This window comes from Corvus moneduloides, chromosome 15 (genome assembly GCF_009650955.1).
Source record: "Corvus moneduloides isolate bCorMon1 chromosome 15, bCorMon1.pri, whole genome shotgun sequence".
NCBI classification, from domain to species: domain Eukaryota; kingdom Metazoa; phylum Chordata; class Aves; order Passeriformes; family Corvidae; genus Corvus; species Corvus moneduloides.
In genome coordinates this window covers 1,136,313-1,151,628 of record NC_045490.1, presented here as the reverse complement: position 1 = coordinate 1,151,628, position 15,316 = coordinate 1,136,313, and the positions used below count along the sequence as shown (strand labels likewise).

At 49.0% G+C, this 15,316-nt stretch overlaps 1 protein-coding gene across 1 annotated transcript; it reads right to left on the bottom strand.

The window, feature by feature from the left end:
• Window positions 1–2,653: 2,653 nt before the first annotated feature.
• SPRY4 (sprouty RTK signaling antagonist 4) lies at window positions 2,654–15,298 on the bottom strand. Its single transcript, XM_032125231.1, has 2 exons — window positions 15,109–15,298; window positions 2,654–5,318 (listed from the first exon to the last, which is right to left on the bottom strand). Exon 2 carries the CDS (start codon window positions 5,270–5,272, stop codon window positions 4,376–4,378), a length of 897 nt encoding a protein of 298 aa, XP_031981122.1. The 5' UTR covers window positions 5,273–5,318; window positions 15,109–15,298; the 3' UTR covers window positions 2,654–4,375.
• Between the last annotated feature and the right edge of the window lie 18 nt (window positions 15,299–15,316).

Below are 15,316 nucleotides of genomic sequence, written 5' to 3'. Positions count from 1 at the left end.
TTATCTGATCCAGTGACTAATTCAACATTATTGTTTCAATAATATTATTTCAGGCCAGGTAACACACTTCGGTTACCTCTGTGATGACACAAAACATGGCACGGCTTCCAGTGAGTCACAGCTCCACAGCGTGTGCAAATAAATAACAGGAATGGTGAAAAATAACCCGGATCCTGTATTTTTAGCAGTCCAGTGTGATGCTGGTGACACACAAGGAGCTGGGGGCAGGAAGGGTGGTGGGTGGGAGCCCCAGGATGTGGCTCAGGGGCTGGGCAGGGTGAGCAAGGACCCAGGGAGTTGGTCCTTGACAGCTTTTTGCCCTTTTCCAAGGAGCTGGGAGAGTTCTGGCTGCCCTGATGTTGGAAGGGGACCTTGGGGTGGTCTGGCTGGGGCTGGGGGATGCTCTGCACCCACACATGGCTCCGGTGGGGCTGTTCTGGTGCGGGCAGCACAGCTCTGCTCGTGGACAGGAGAAGCAGGAGAGCTGGAAGTGGGTCTGAAATGCCGAGGGAGGCTCTGTGGGATGGGGTCGGCACAGCCCCTCTGTGTGGTGGGGTTGGTTCTCTTTAATGTCAATCCCATTGTCACACTGAGGGCTGAGCCCCGTGGAAGGAGCAGCCTGACTTCCAGGCTGGCATGTTCTAGAGGTGCAGGGAAGGATTGGTCCTACAAGTTCACAGAGCAGGGTATTCCTGCTCACTGAGGAGCTGCCCCTTCCCACTGCAGGTGATTTGAGGGATAATTAATTGATGAGCCCCTGATGTGCCAGGCCATGGGGCAGAGTCACCCTGAGCTCCTTGGCAGGGCTGGGGAGCACCAAATAACCAATTTTGGGCTCCTCTCTGCTTGCTTGTATTTTTAGAATAATTGCTATAAACATTCTTGCTTTTTTTTTTTTTTTTTTTAAGAACCACAACAGCCATTTATATATTTAACAATATATATTTATATATATATAATTTCTAGATCAGTACATTCATCAGTACTTGCTTTTCTTCACAAACAGAAGAACTCTTACAATAGTAGACTTTCTAAAATAAATACTATTAAAATAGAGCTTCAAAATAAATATTCTATACAAAGAAAAACCTTCTGTGGTAACTTTTCAGGGTGTACATGTGAGGGGGTGGTAAGAGGAGAAGGGACAAATATTTCTCAGGGTGTCTGAGCATGGGAGGGGAAGGGAATACCCAGGGCTGGGAAGGGCGAGGGCTCATCGGTGTGGCAAAGCCAGTGCCCAGGGAGCACCAAATCTGGGATCTGCTCCTGGCACCCGGCGGGCACTGGCACAGGGCTGTGGTGACGGTGTGTTTGTCTCTTGGGGCTGCTCTGCTCCCGCTGGGAATGTGGTGTGGCATTGCCAGCACCCTCAGGTCCCCTTCTCGATGTCTGCGCTGTTGTGTGGGGCAGAGGGCAAACCCCGGTGTGAACCTGCTGCAGCAATTAGCAGAGCTGCAGCAATTAGCAGAGCTGCAGCAATTAGCAGTGCAGGTGCCCTGCCATCCTCCTCCTCCTCCAAGCATGGCACCTGTCCCAGGGGGTACCTGCCCTGCTGCCTCCAGGGCCATCCCACAGCAGTGCCGTGGCTGGAGAGCCAGCGGGGTTTGTGCTCGTTAGCAGCTGTCCCTTCGTTAGCAGAGGCACCTGACCCGCGGGAGGATGGCAGAGCTGTGGGTTGGGACGTGGTGACACAGCACTGTGCCCGTGGTACATCTCCGGAGTGGCAGGAGACCCAAGTACCTTCAAAGGGAAGGGGGGGATGGAGTTGTTGGGATGGGGAAGAGTGGGAATAACAACGTTACTGACGGGAGCTGTTCCCTCTGGCACAGCCCTGGCTCGGGCCAAGCCCGGCCCTTTCCCAGCTCCAGACAGGGCTCAGCACCTTCCTGCCAGGCCAGGGCCGGGAGCTGCTGGAGCAGAGTCCAGTGGCCGTGCCGAGAGCCGGGGGGAGGGAGGATCACTCTGCTACACTGACCACTGCTCTAACACATCCACAATGCTTGACAGGCTCCAGCACGGCATCATCGGCTTACAGGGCTTAGATATTAAAACAAACCAATGGAGAAATAGTTTACAGCTATGTACAATGAGAGGAAATCCGTCTGGGATTGCTGGGAGTATGTACATGAGTGTAGATTGGCACAGTGGCGACCACTCCAGCGGGGTCTTTGCTCACGAGGACCATGCAGCCAAGCCTTGAGCTCTGCCAGTGCAGATTTCAGCACAGGTTCCCCAGGAACAGAGGGTCAAAAAGGCAAAGCAGCCGTGGGTGGAGGCCATTTGGACACGTGTGGTCCCAACAGAGGAGGGCAGCAGGTAAATACCTCTCCTGCTGCCTTTTCTAGCTTGCTTGTATCTTAGGAAAATGGTTTCTTATTAAATACAATATCTTATACATTCAACCAACAGTTCAGCTAGTTTGGGGTTGGTTTTCCTTTTATCTTTTCCCCTCCAATTTGTGCAAGGTAATAAATATAGCTCTGGATCCCCACCTGCTTCCTGGTGCCCACATACAGTTAACATGAGGCTACCCTACAGGAATTGGTATCTGGTAACAAACATTTTACCCTTTTTTCTATGATTCAGCATGTACAAGCTAGCAAATGTTATAAATATAAAAGTTTGTTGGTTTTTTTGTTTTAATTTTTTAACTCCCCCATTCAATAAATATCTACAATTCAATTGAGCTAAACCCCGAGTCATCCAGCTGAGCTGAATTCTGAAACCCAAAGCCACCAGAGTTCCCATCAGGATGCTCCTGCCAACCCCTACCCGTGGCTGTGTCGCAGCCAGGCCAACGGGATTCCTGGAAATGCTACACGAGCTCTGCCTATTGCTTATCTAATTAGAGATGACATTTCACTGTCACTGCTGTGCATTTACTGAGGAAATCTCCTCTAATTAAAAACACCAAGAGAGACTAGGTCAGTTTCCTGCATGCAACAAGTACCTACCTACTCATTAGAGTGTTGCACGTTTGGACCAAGATTCTTGTTTAGCACCTTGTAGTTGTCGAGAGGGGTTACAGCATCCTTGGGGAAGGTAGAACCAGCCCTAGGATGAGTGCACGGACAGAGCCAATATTTGTGTGCTGAAAACCACGGGCACATTTGTTAACTGCACTCTCTTCCTTCCCCTGGCTTTCCCTAGTGTGTGTTAACACTAAAATAAACATTAAAAGCATTCTTTACATTTGAGAAGACACTTTTGTACAGAAGAGGCAAAAGTCAAACAGCAGCAATAGGGGTGGGGGAACGGGCTGTACTTCGAGCAAATGCCATTCACCCCCAAGACAAAACCAAATCTTAATATTCAATGAGCAAAGAAGAGCTTGTTCCAGGAGAGGAGGTGCTGGGTTGAGATCCCTAGAAAAATACACCTATGTGCATCGTACACTTAGGTTTGTGTGACTTCTTAGCAGAGCTCAAGAGGTTTAGGGAAACAGACCCCGCCTGTCTTCGCTTTGTGGCGTGAGTTAAACCCCTTTTGCTCCGGCCTCGGGGGAGCGAGCGCGGGCCTGGGGGAAATGGGATCGGCCACCATCCTCCTGGAGCAGGGCTGTCCTGGTGATGGAAAACTCATATTCCATTGAGTGAAACCTGATGCTGTGGATCACCTTACAGGCAGGAGGACCCGGTGTTGATACAACGGCCTGAACGCATCCTGCTGCAATTCCTCCAGGGAGGGGCAGCCCTGCTACCATCTTGCTTTAGAAAGAGAGTCCAAACCAGTGGGGCCGGGGTGGGATACACCCAAAAGGCAAAAGACCCTTCAACGAATGAAATGTAGCTTCACTTCTGGTTCAAAAATCTTTGAGGGACACAGAAAGCTTTTGAGAAACACGTACTTTGTGTGCAACCAGCCCTTGGAGTGGTGTGCAGGAGGGAAGGAGGGCGGAGGGAGTTCCCCCATCACCTTCAACAGGCTGCTGGGAGCGAGCTGGGGTTTGGAAGGAGAGAGGAAACAAGAAGCCTGCCCCAAATCCGAATTGAGAGCAGCTTTTTGCAGCTGGGAATGGGGATTGGTTGTGAGGCGGTGCCTGCCAAGCGAGCAGTTAATGGTTCCTGTGGTGTGCAGGCCTGGTGAGCAGCTGTCCGTCCAAGGCGGGAGTTTTTCAGCAGCTGTACTTCATGATGTATGTGGGTTTGTAGCCTTCACTCTGCATTATTAACGTTCCTCCTTTGGCCCCATTTATTTAAACTGTGACCAGTTCCAAAATCCCTGAATAACCCAAAGTGCTTCAGTTTGTGGAAATAGTTGCTTCTGCTTTCTCCGAAGGCAAGAGGCTAACGCTCTCTTCAGAACACAGGTTATTAAAAAGAGCCAACACCACCCTGCTCCGCAGAGCATCCTCCCACTCCGTCCTCCCAAACTATTAGAAGGGCTTTTCTGCCCCTTTGCTCTCAGGCAATGCCTTGCAAATGACACTGTTTGTGTTTTTGCATCTGCATCCGGGCCGGCTCACTTGGTCGTAGCATCTCTGGGACAGCTTGACGCAGCCGGTGGCTGGCAGGTAGCAGAGCAGGCAGGGCAGCACCAGAGACAGGGCGCTCATGAAGGACCAGCGGGCGCAGCAGTTGGAGTGGGAGCAGGAGCAGGGGTGGTCGGCACACGTGCCCTCGTCGTCCTCGTTGGTGCAGTGGTAGAAGACGCCCTTGACCAGGCACATGCAGGTGGAGTAGTTGACCAGGTTCTGCGCCGAGCAGAGACACTCCTGGTTGCACACCCAGCACGACGGCAGAGTCCGGGGCAGGGCACACTCCTTGCACTTGCATTTCCCACAGGCCTCGCACAGCAGGAAGTGCTTGTCCAGCTCCTGAGACACGGTGCCCTTCAGGTCCAGGGGCTTGCAGTTGATCACCTTGGGCTGGATGCGAACGGCGCGGGGGGAGGATTGCTCTGCCACGGGCACCGGGGCCATGTGGTCCAGGAGCCTTTGGTCTGAGGATGTGCTGCTGCTGCTGCTGATGGAGCTGGGGCGCCCGCTGAAGGAGATCCAGGGGTGGGTGACATCCTGCTCGCAGCGCTGTGGGTGCTGCTGGCTGCTCAAGCCCAGTTCGTGGGGGGCTCGGGGACGCTTCTGGGCTGGTGGCTGGGAGGCGCTGGGGTTGTCGGTGTAGTCGTTCTCGATGTGGGTGGTCTTCATCTGGTCGATGGGCAGGATGGTGAGCGGGTGCTGCAGCCGCCCGTAGGGGATCCGACTGTCCAGCAAGGGCTGCACCATCACAGAGTTGGGGACAACGGTGATGTTGTGGGGAATCCGGGGCTCCATTGAGAAAGCAGTCTGACTACTGGGGCAAAATCTGTGCTTAAGTGTCCTGGGGGAAGGGAAGGAGAAAGAACAGGGGTGGGGGAGAGAGAGAGAGGGCATCATTATTGAGGTATCCTGCAAGCCCAGCCCAACAGGCCTCCTTACTGAGGCTGGCTATTATGCTGAAGGTCTTATAAGGTAAACTTCTGTCCAAGGGTGGCAGAACACTCAGGTACAAAGTGCCTACCGTGTCCCTCTCCCTGACCTTGGCCATCTACAGCTCCTCCAGTCGTGGGGGGGCTGCGGTCACTGCAGGCTCCTGAAGAGCCACTCATGGTTTTACTGAGGGAAGGTACATCTTGCGGCTGTGGTGCATATTCACATGTGGTTTTGTCAGCAAACTGCCTGAAATGACCCATCTAAACTCTGGAGGCTTTTCCCAATTGATCCCAATCCCTACAAAACCTGATGCAGGATTGTAGCTCATGGAAGCACTGGCCTGGTACAAAGGTGCTTCTGAGCGTGGGGCTGAGCACCTGTCCTTGCTAACAAAGGATCTGCCTGTGGGAGGATGCCTTGATTTTTGTGTGGAAGCATCCCCTCTCCATGGGGAGCCGCAGGTTCCAAAGGCTCCTTTATCCTCCCGTGGGAGCTGGAAGTGCTCGCTCAGCACCTTGTCTGGTGCCACACCAGGGTGGGAGCCAAGGGTGCAGCTCCCAGGAGAGCACCCACGTGGCTCAGGCTGGATCCATCACCTCACACAGGTAATGAGACAGTCGTGCAGCCCACTAAGTGCACTAATATTTAGCTGAAGTGCTGTTTACCAGCCGCTCTGGCTGAGCCGTCATTGCCGCAGTTTCTAATTTCATTGAAAGAGTGCAATTTATCCTGGAGTCAATCCAAAGATTCAGCAGTGGCGTAGGACAAGAAACCACAGGAAGTAACTAAACTTAAATCAAAGAACGGAAACGACTCAGTTCAAATTTAGAAAGTGCACATTGTTTTCTAGTAGATGTGCCATTTCCTCACGGGGTGACCTTTATTCATAAATAATATAATGCTGGAGATCAGTTGAAAGAAGGGGTGAGTAAAGCTTCGGTCCAGGAGGGGAAAAGCTGCTGGTATCAAGAAAAAGGAAGTAGTGAACAGCTTAAGGCATTGCCAGTTGTTTGTGTTCAACAAACAAATTAACCTTCTCCAACGGCGTGAAAGATTTGGACTTGGCAGCGCTGGTTTAACAGCTGGACTCGATGATCCTAAAGGTCTTTTCCAACCTAAATGATTCTGTGATTCTATGACTTTAATATCACAGCAGTGGGAAAAAGTCAGGAAAAAACTGCAGCCAACTACAACCAAATAATGCACGAGAAGTGTGTGTGTAAATGTGTGTGCACTTCTGCAAGAGCACAACTCCCCTAAAATTAACACAGCACCTCAAAAATCAGAACATGAACGGATTCCGCACTTTTGGAAGGAGAAGGGGAAGCCCATTTTTACCCCCTGAAAAATGCCACCAGAGTCCACTCTTATATTTGTAAATCGTTGCTTTGATGGATCATTTGGCATTTGGGGTTGGAAATGTGCCAGCTCCCCCGGGATCAGGAGGAGGGAGGGCGGGCGTGGGCAGGATGGCACATGCCAGGTCCGGCACCGCGTCTGGCCTGCCGGGCCCCCTTTGTCCCCTGCACCCCACCAGCAGGAAGAAATGCTTTATTAGCAGTAATGATGATTATTGTCATGCAGCCCTTATGCTGCTTCTCTTCCCCAGCTAAAATCCTCTGCTGGGCCTTAGCCATTCATTTGGAATTTTTTTTTATTTCATTATTCATAGCTCGTTGACATCCTGACTGGAGGAACAAGAGAGTTTATAAAGCATCTATTCCTAGTTACTGTATGTAAAAAACAAAGAGAAGCAATGATTCTGACAACTGTGGGGCATGCAGAGGGAAAAGAACTTGATTTTCTTTTGTGCATCAGAATCCAGTGTCATGATATAAAAAGTATTTGCTTCAAGTCAGAGTTTAGCAAAATCATCAGTTCTGTATCGGCTGTGTGTTACATTTGCAAGGAGACTTTGATTCCACTGGGTTTTTTTGGGGTTGTTTTTTTTTAATGAGAGAGATGCAGCTGTTTTGGTTGCCAAGAGTAAGTGCAGCAGAGCTGATCTTAGATGGAAGGTAGCTGGAGGAAATGGTGGCAGCGCTGCAGGTGGCAGAGCAGCCTGGCTGCTCCTCCTCAGCCCTGCCAGCACTGCCCTCGTGGCCTCTCCAGGGCTCTGCTCACTCCCACTTGTTACCAGCTCTCAGGAATCTGCTTCATTTACCGGATTTCCACTGGATCCATGGAGCACCATTTATTTTAAGGTGCCAGCACGGTTGTGGAACAGAGCTGCTCAGCCCGGGCAGTGCCCTGGTGCTGCTTGTCCCCAGGACAGCACCTCTGCCCCAGGGTGGCACATCCAGGGGCTTCTGCATCGCTGGTGGCACCGTGTGAGAGCCCCTGGAGGCGGCACTTGGGCTTTAACTCTGCAGTGGCCCCGTCTGCCACGGTGCAGGGCCAGTGATGCCATGGCACGGAAGTGGTGTCAGCAGATCAGTTTGGGGAAGGATTAGAGCCAGGCTGCCCCTAAAACACCCAACCTCCTGTGCACAGACGGGGCCTCATGCAGGCAGGTGTTAAAGATGGCTTATCTGAGATAATGCTAATCAAGATTTCAGTTAATTACCACAGAAAGGAGATGGACCCTGGGCTAAACACCACACTTCAGGAGAGTTAATGATGGAAGTTTTTCATCCTCTTTTTTCCCTGTAATACAGTTTCAAATTGTCTTTTTAATAGACAAACTATTTCTGCAAGACAAGGGGAAGGGAAGCCTGACAAGGTGAACTCAGACCCTGCAGATATCTGGGCACAGGATCTACTTGGATAAAACCTCTGGAGGGAAAACAGCCAAGTAAGACCCAGCTCTCCCAGTTCCCAGACCCCTGTTCTGGACACAATATCTCTCTGGCTGAAGATCACCTTTAAACCACCAAAGATGTGCAGCCTGACAGGTTTTGGTGCTTGGACATATGGTCCTTCACCTTCTGCCCTGCCCTCTCTCTCCTGAGCAGAGGGTTTCCACAGTTGACTGCTCTTCCCTTTCTTGCCACTCTTGACAGACAAATATTTCTGATACTTATGGAATTTTCCAAGGCCCATGACCACACTGCTGCTGCTGGCCTTGTCACCAGAAGTTCCAGCAGTGCAGCGAGAGCGCTGGTGACAGATCCAGGTCAAACACCTTGAGTGCTGAACTCAGAGTGAGCTGGGTGCTGTTCATCCTGCCAGGAGGCTCCTCTCCCCATGGATCACAACCATGGCAGTATTTCATGGTGGAGTTGCTCCAGTTTTTGTCATTGTGCTGTGAGCACCTTTCCCTCAGCTGCTTGTGCTCCATGTCTGTATCCCAGGACAGGGGAGGTTTCAGGGAAGGGCCCTGGGCAGCTCTGTGGGCACAGAGTGCCCCACCTGTGCTGGCACAGAGGAATCCAGTCGAGTCCTCAGGTTAAGGATTTGTGCAGGAGCAGAAGGATATCAAGAAGGCAGAGTGCTCCTGTGGAGTGTCACAGGCTGAGATGCGCCTGCCTGGATACCTGATGGGTCCTTGTGACTTCCCTGGGTCATCCTCCAAGACACGACAACCTGACCTTTGCTGGTTGATGTGTACCCAGAGGCAGGGCAGCATTTCCTTCACCTCCCCCCCCAAAACCCACCACACACGTGGGCTGTTTGCTGGCAAGGATAACATTGCCTTGAGCACCAACACTGGTATCCTATAAACTGCATTTATAAAGCTTATCCCAACCAGATCCCAAACCAAAATGAATGTTTGGGGTAACCTGGCAAAACTTTAGACCTTGAAAGACGACAAGAGCTGAGGGATGTAACCTTTGTTGTCCACTGCACTGATCCTGACTGTAAATGGCATTTCAGTTGAGGAAAAAAAACCATACAGCACACAAAATTAATTAATTTTTGATCATAGGTAATTACAGATATATTACAGCATTAACACAGGCATAAATGCACTGGTTGCAACTGTACAGATAATTTTCTTGAAGTAGACAACAGGAAGAAAAATTCACAACCATGTTCTTACATAGGGAATTTTTCATTCTTTAGAGGCAAACAATGAAGTTCTTTTCAAGGCAGACGTGTCAGCAAACTCCCATGTAGAGAAAAATTTCTCTTCCCCCATGACTGTACAGTCACTCACCACATACAATTTTCAAGGCAAAATATACTTCCTTCCAAGGGAGTAAAATTGGACTCAAAAGTCAAGTTCATACACGTGTTGCAGTGTTTGTTCCTTCTCTTCATCAAGATATGGCCAATTTAAAATTACTGTTGTACTGGGTAATTGCAAGTCCTAGAGTTGTAGGAAACCAACTGTTATTGTAGAGTTTTGGCATTATTGCTGACCCAGAAGTTTTGTAGGATTTTGAAATCAGATGAAATTAAAACAAAAGGCACTTTATGTTTTAATAGGATTTTGGACTTGCCTACATGATTTTAGAGAAAGCTACATTCTTGTAGGCAATTCCATGCGAAAGTCACATAAACCCTCAGGAAAGCTCATTCTCATTAATGTCTTCAGAGCAAGTTTTGAAATAATAAGGTTCCAGTATCTTTATTTTCAGAGTTCAGTTGGACAAAAATCTTCCAGTTACTGAAAAACAAAATGGATCTTGACTTAAACACGCAGCGAGTGCAGAAATACATAATGTCCATAACTGTCAGAGTCACCCATTGGTTAATAACCTTAATAAGTTCTTTCTCACGTGTTTAACAACATCCAAGATGTTTGTGGTAATAAAAGAATAATGTGAATAAGGAACTTAAGTCCAGAGGTGGGTCCCATGTGGAAGCAATCCTGGGCAACCTGGGACTGACACATCCCCAGTGCAGTCAGCAGGAAAATGGGAAAAGCTTCCACGAGCTCCTCCTCTGCAGCCTGCACCAGGCACAAGGTCCCACAGTTTTGCCCAACCCTTTGTGGACACAAGATGCTGCCATGGAAATGTCTAAAGGGAACCTCCAATGTCACAGAACACCAAAAAGCCCCAGATGTGCCCTTGGGGTGTGTTTGCTGAGAGAGACCCCTGGGGCGGGCAGGGAGGTGACGCAGCCACCAAACCCTTCTGTGCTTTGTCAGCTGCGTGCACCAGATCAGGGGCCACTTCGTCTCTTTCTAATTAATTACACCTTAATTACACCTCATGAGCAGCCTGTCCCTTCTGTTGTGTCTGACAGCACCAGCGGCAGGAAAAGCTGTTTGCCTCAGCAAATCAAGATTTCTCCTGGGGCTGGTGGCACTGGATTGTCCTCTCCATGTCCTGTGACATCACTGGTGGCTCCTTTCTGCATCCTGGACTGTGCCCTGTAACATCAGGGAGCTGCTGGACCTGCCAGTGGTACTGTGCTGCCCTTTGCCAGGGGCTGCTGGCCAGCTCTAGGACCATTATATATATAATATATCTCATAAATTAAAGTGGTTATAGGTTATATATAAATTATAGTGGTGCTGAGGGCATGGAGAGCACTGGTGCACAAAAGGTACCTTCTTAGCACAGAATTGTTAAGGTTGGAAAAGATCTTTAAGATCATCAAGTCCAACCATAAACAGAATAAAGTGAATTTGGTATTTCAACATGAATTTTCAATCACAGGTTTCCAAGAATTTTCCAACTACTGAAGCATCACAAGCTTTTGTGAAGAAAGGATGGAGAAATTGTCATGGATTGATGAAAGGCTGAGCCCTGCACTGGGATGGGGTAAGACCTGAGCTGCTCCTCTGGGGATCTGCTTTGGGTCAGACCAGACAGCTCTGAATCTTGGCACCTACAGAAGGATCACACCTTCTCTTTATTACTGAGATTGGACCTGGATTAAACTTTAGGAAGGAATTGTTCCCCGTGAGGGTGGGGAGGCCCTGGCACAGGGTGCCCAGAGCAGCTGGGGCTGCCCCTGGATCCCTGGCAGTGCCCAAGGCCAGGCTGGACATTGGGGCTGGAGCAGTGGAGGTGTCCTGGGACAGTGGGAGGTGTCCCTGCCCATGGCAGGGGTGGCACTGGATGGGCTTTAAGGTCCCTTCCATCCCAAACCATTCTATGAGTCCATTATCAATGCAAAAGCTGAATTAGTCTCTGTAAGAGTTGTGACAGTCACTCATTAACACTGACACAGAGGCAGCAATAGTTGCAGTAAATGCACTGCAGAAATTGGTTTATTTTCTTTGCTGTATAGGACACACGAATTTCTGAAAATACAGTGCAGGAGGCAGAAAACGAGAAAAGCACTAGAATATTTAGTCTTAATACAAGAAATGATCATAATGGAAAGCAATACACTTCGAAGCAGTATCATGCCAGGGTGGGCAGATACATTTCAAGGCCTGTGCAAGGCAACACAGCTCAGAATCGATGGTAACCAGTGCAAAATCCGATCTGTCACGGCCAGTCTGTCTCCTCTGGTGGCTTGGTTAAAGAGCTCCTCTAAAAGCGTTGGGCAGAGCTGCACCTGAGCCTTGGGCAGGGCAGGGGGCTGAGGGGACAGGGCAGGGGGCTGAGGGACAGGGCAGGGATGCTCAGGGGACAGGGCAGGGGGCTGAGGGACAGGGCAGGGATGCTCAGGGGACAGGGCAGGGGGCTGAGGGGACAGGGCAGGGATGCTCAGGGGACAGGGCAGGGGGCTGAGGGGACAGGGCAGGGGGCTGAGGGACAGGGCAGGGATGCTCAGGGGACAGGGCAGGGGGCTGAGGGACAGGGCAGGGACGCTCAGGGGACAGGGCAGGGATGCTCAGAGGACAGGACAGGGGGCTGAGGGACAGGGCAGGGGGCTGAGGGACAGGGCAGGGACGCTCAGGGGACAGGGCAGGGATGCTCAGGGGACAGGGCAGGGGGCTGAGGGACAGGGCAGGGACGCTCAGGGGACAGGGCAGGGGTCACTCCCACCCAAGTGATCAATAAAGGATTTGCTCCCTGGAGCCCAGCAGAGGAGGAGCTGGAGATAAGGGAACAAATTCTGCCCCTGCCTTTGTCTGGGATTAAGGACATCCTCTTGTCCAGGCCTGCCAGCGGTGACAAGGGACACCCTTGCTGCAAGCCAAAGGGTTCAATTAAAGCTTTTAATGAGGAAGACTACTCTCAGAGGTGGTTAAAGGAGACCTTGCAGCAAGCACATGTTTTTAATGTGGGATTAAGAATAATTCATAAGGTTGGAGTTCATTAAGACTGAGTTAGGCTGTTTGGATTTTGAGTTGAGCTGTAAATGCTCAAAAAAAGGAAAAAAATGCCTTTTTTCCCTGAAGTGTGTATTAATATTGACAAAATACTGATTCATTCATTGTTCATTCTTTTTGTTCCCCTCCTTAGCAGCCTTACCTAGCTAAGGGCAGCTAGAATCTTCTCTACAAGTAATAAGGGAGGAAAAAAATTAGAAAGCTTATTAGGGAAACCTGCCATTTTTAAAACGAGACACTAAATTCTTGCCAGAGTGTGGAAATTCAGGAGCTGGGAAATGAGACCTGTAGACTTCCAAGAAGCTGTCTCTGTCCAGCTAAAGTCTGTTCCTATGGTGCGAGTGAATAAAGCACATTTTGGCCCACTAGCATTCAGATCTCTGGGGACTCGAATTTCTCAGTCAAAGCCTTTTACTGGACAAAAACATTTATTTTAAGGGAAGAAAACTAAGCTCAGATATGATCTATTAAGCTAATGGTACTAAATGATAACCTATTTAGAAGGGTTTTAGATTTTTCTTGAGGAAATGTATTGCATTTAAAAAGGATAAAAAACAACATTTGTGCAACTGTTTGCCTATAAAAACACAGTTTTTACTACTGGGCTGAAGCTGGAAAGTTGTATAGCAATATGATGAATGAATTCCTTTCTTTCACATTTAATTTTACGAAAACTGTCAGAACTGGTTATTAATTATTGCTGTAGTGTTGTAAGGGATGTGAATTTTATTTCACCGAAGTCTGATAGCAGAATTTCTTTTTTTTGGGGGGGGGGGGGGGGGGGGGGGGTAGGAATTGCTTTTTGAGATGTTGCACTTCCCAGTATGGTTTGGGAATTAGTCATGATTCCAAGAAAACAGCTTTTGTTTTGCTGTTTCAGGAGAACAAATAATTTCTCCCCTGCACATACCTCATGGAGAATTTCAAAAGGACTGCAGTATTCAGAAATGGTCCTTTTAATTTTATAATCCCAATATAGAGTCCCTTCCAGCAAGGGAAAACACAGTAGCCCATGGAAAAGGGCACATTTATCAACGAGACATCCCCAGTGGGGTTCCAATAACTGAGAGCAACCCCTCCTCCTGCTATCATTCATTTTTATATGGACAAGGGGGAAGCCAGTCATCAAGATCATTGTGATTCCGTGCACAAATTGGAGCTTTATTCTTTAACCCAAAATAAAGGCAGAGAGGGGAAGCTTTAATATTGGGAAAGCTGCGCTTCTCTTTAGCCAATTAAACAGCAATTCCTTGCCATGCTGTCCCCTTGGCATGGTATGGAGAAAAGGCATCAGCTGGAGAAGTTTTAAAGAATCTAGAACGTGCCTTTTCCACTCTGGATAATGCAGGGGTGCTTTTCCTTTTCTCTTTCTTTCTCCCCTTCATTTTTAAAAGAAAAACTTGGGGCTAGAAAAGGTTTAAATGAAGAAATCAGACCCTTGGTAACTGGAGGTAAAAGAGGGAAGCCTTTTCCCCCCGTGATATTCCTTTGCACTGCCATTTCCAAGCTCTGCATTCCCAGTCCTGCTTTCCTCTAAGACCTTTGTGTCTTTTATGTGCCCCTTTCTGCTTTTTCCATTCCCCTCCTGATAATGAATTTTCAGAACATGTCGTCTCCAGGCTTGTCTTTCTCCTGTGACGCCAGGACTGGTACCAGAAAATAAAATCCTGGCTTATCTTTGCTACGCAGTTGGTAGAGAGGAGCAGCCAGCACAGGTTTTTCCTCCATATATAAAATATTTCATATATCAGATGAAGTTATTCCAGGTACACATTTTTATTACTCATCTAGCCTTTAAAATACATCATCCATCCGGATTTAAAACAAGTGTACAGCAAGACAGAGAAGAGAACACTGATGGAATAAGGCACTGAGGCCAAAAAAATGAAAAAAAGACTTGTATGAAATAAAATGCTGAAGAGCAAGGGTCATGCAGGAAGGGTCTGACACACGAGTGGCTGATTTCTGAAGTGTCCTATTATGGAGACAGCTAAAAACTACTTGACACTCACAAGACAGGGCTTTGGAAAAGAGAGGAAACGAGGATAATCCATTCCCAAGCAAGAAATACCCAATTCTGACTTGTCAGCCCAGGTGACCATGTATTTATGCTCCTTTTTGGGGATGGAAGAAGGGATGGAGGAGAAGACATCCCATCAGCAGAAAAAAGCGCCTTATTCTGCTGTAAAAGCCTGCAAACAAACCCGACCCAAGTGTGCTGAAACCTGCCTGCCATATATGTACAGCAAATGCAGATGTTGATGGGAGAACGCAGAAAAGAGGTATAAATCAGAGACGCAGGGACACAAATGGAAATTCTGCAAGAAACAGGATATTTGTCCAGAATGCCAAGTCTCCTTCAGGCTGGGAAGCACCAGGCAGCTCTCCCCTGTATATAATTATAGCTAATCACTGTTAGAAAAGTCATAGCCAGAAATATGCTCATGATCAGTGATCTGTAAGGAGCAGCCGAACACATCTAGAACGAGCGCAGGATTTTCCCTCGGGGAGCAGGCTTGGCTTTTTCTACTTAAAACATTTAACAATTGCTCGCAAGCGCCGATCTCGTACTTACTTTAAATAATTCAGCTAAGACCATCTCTCCATAGGCGAGTTAATCCCAAATGCGAGGCGGACGAGGGGGCCGGACCTGGGAGAATCCTGGCAGGAGCGGCTGGAGCTGCGGGCAGGGACCTGCGAGCGCGGCGCTGTCAGCGGCGGCCGCGGCGCTGCACCCGCCTGCCTGGGAAAATGGCTATTTTATGAATGGGAGGGCAGCGGCC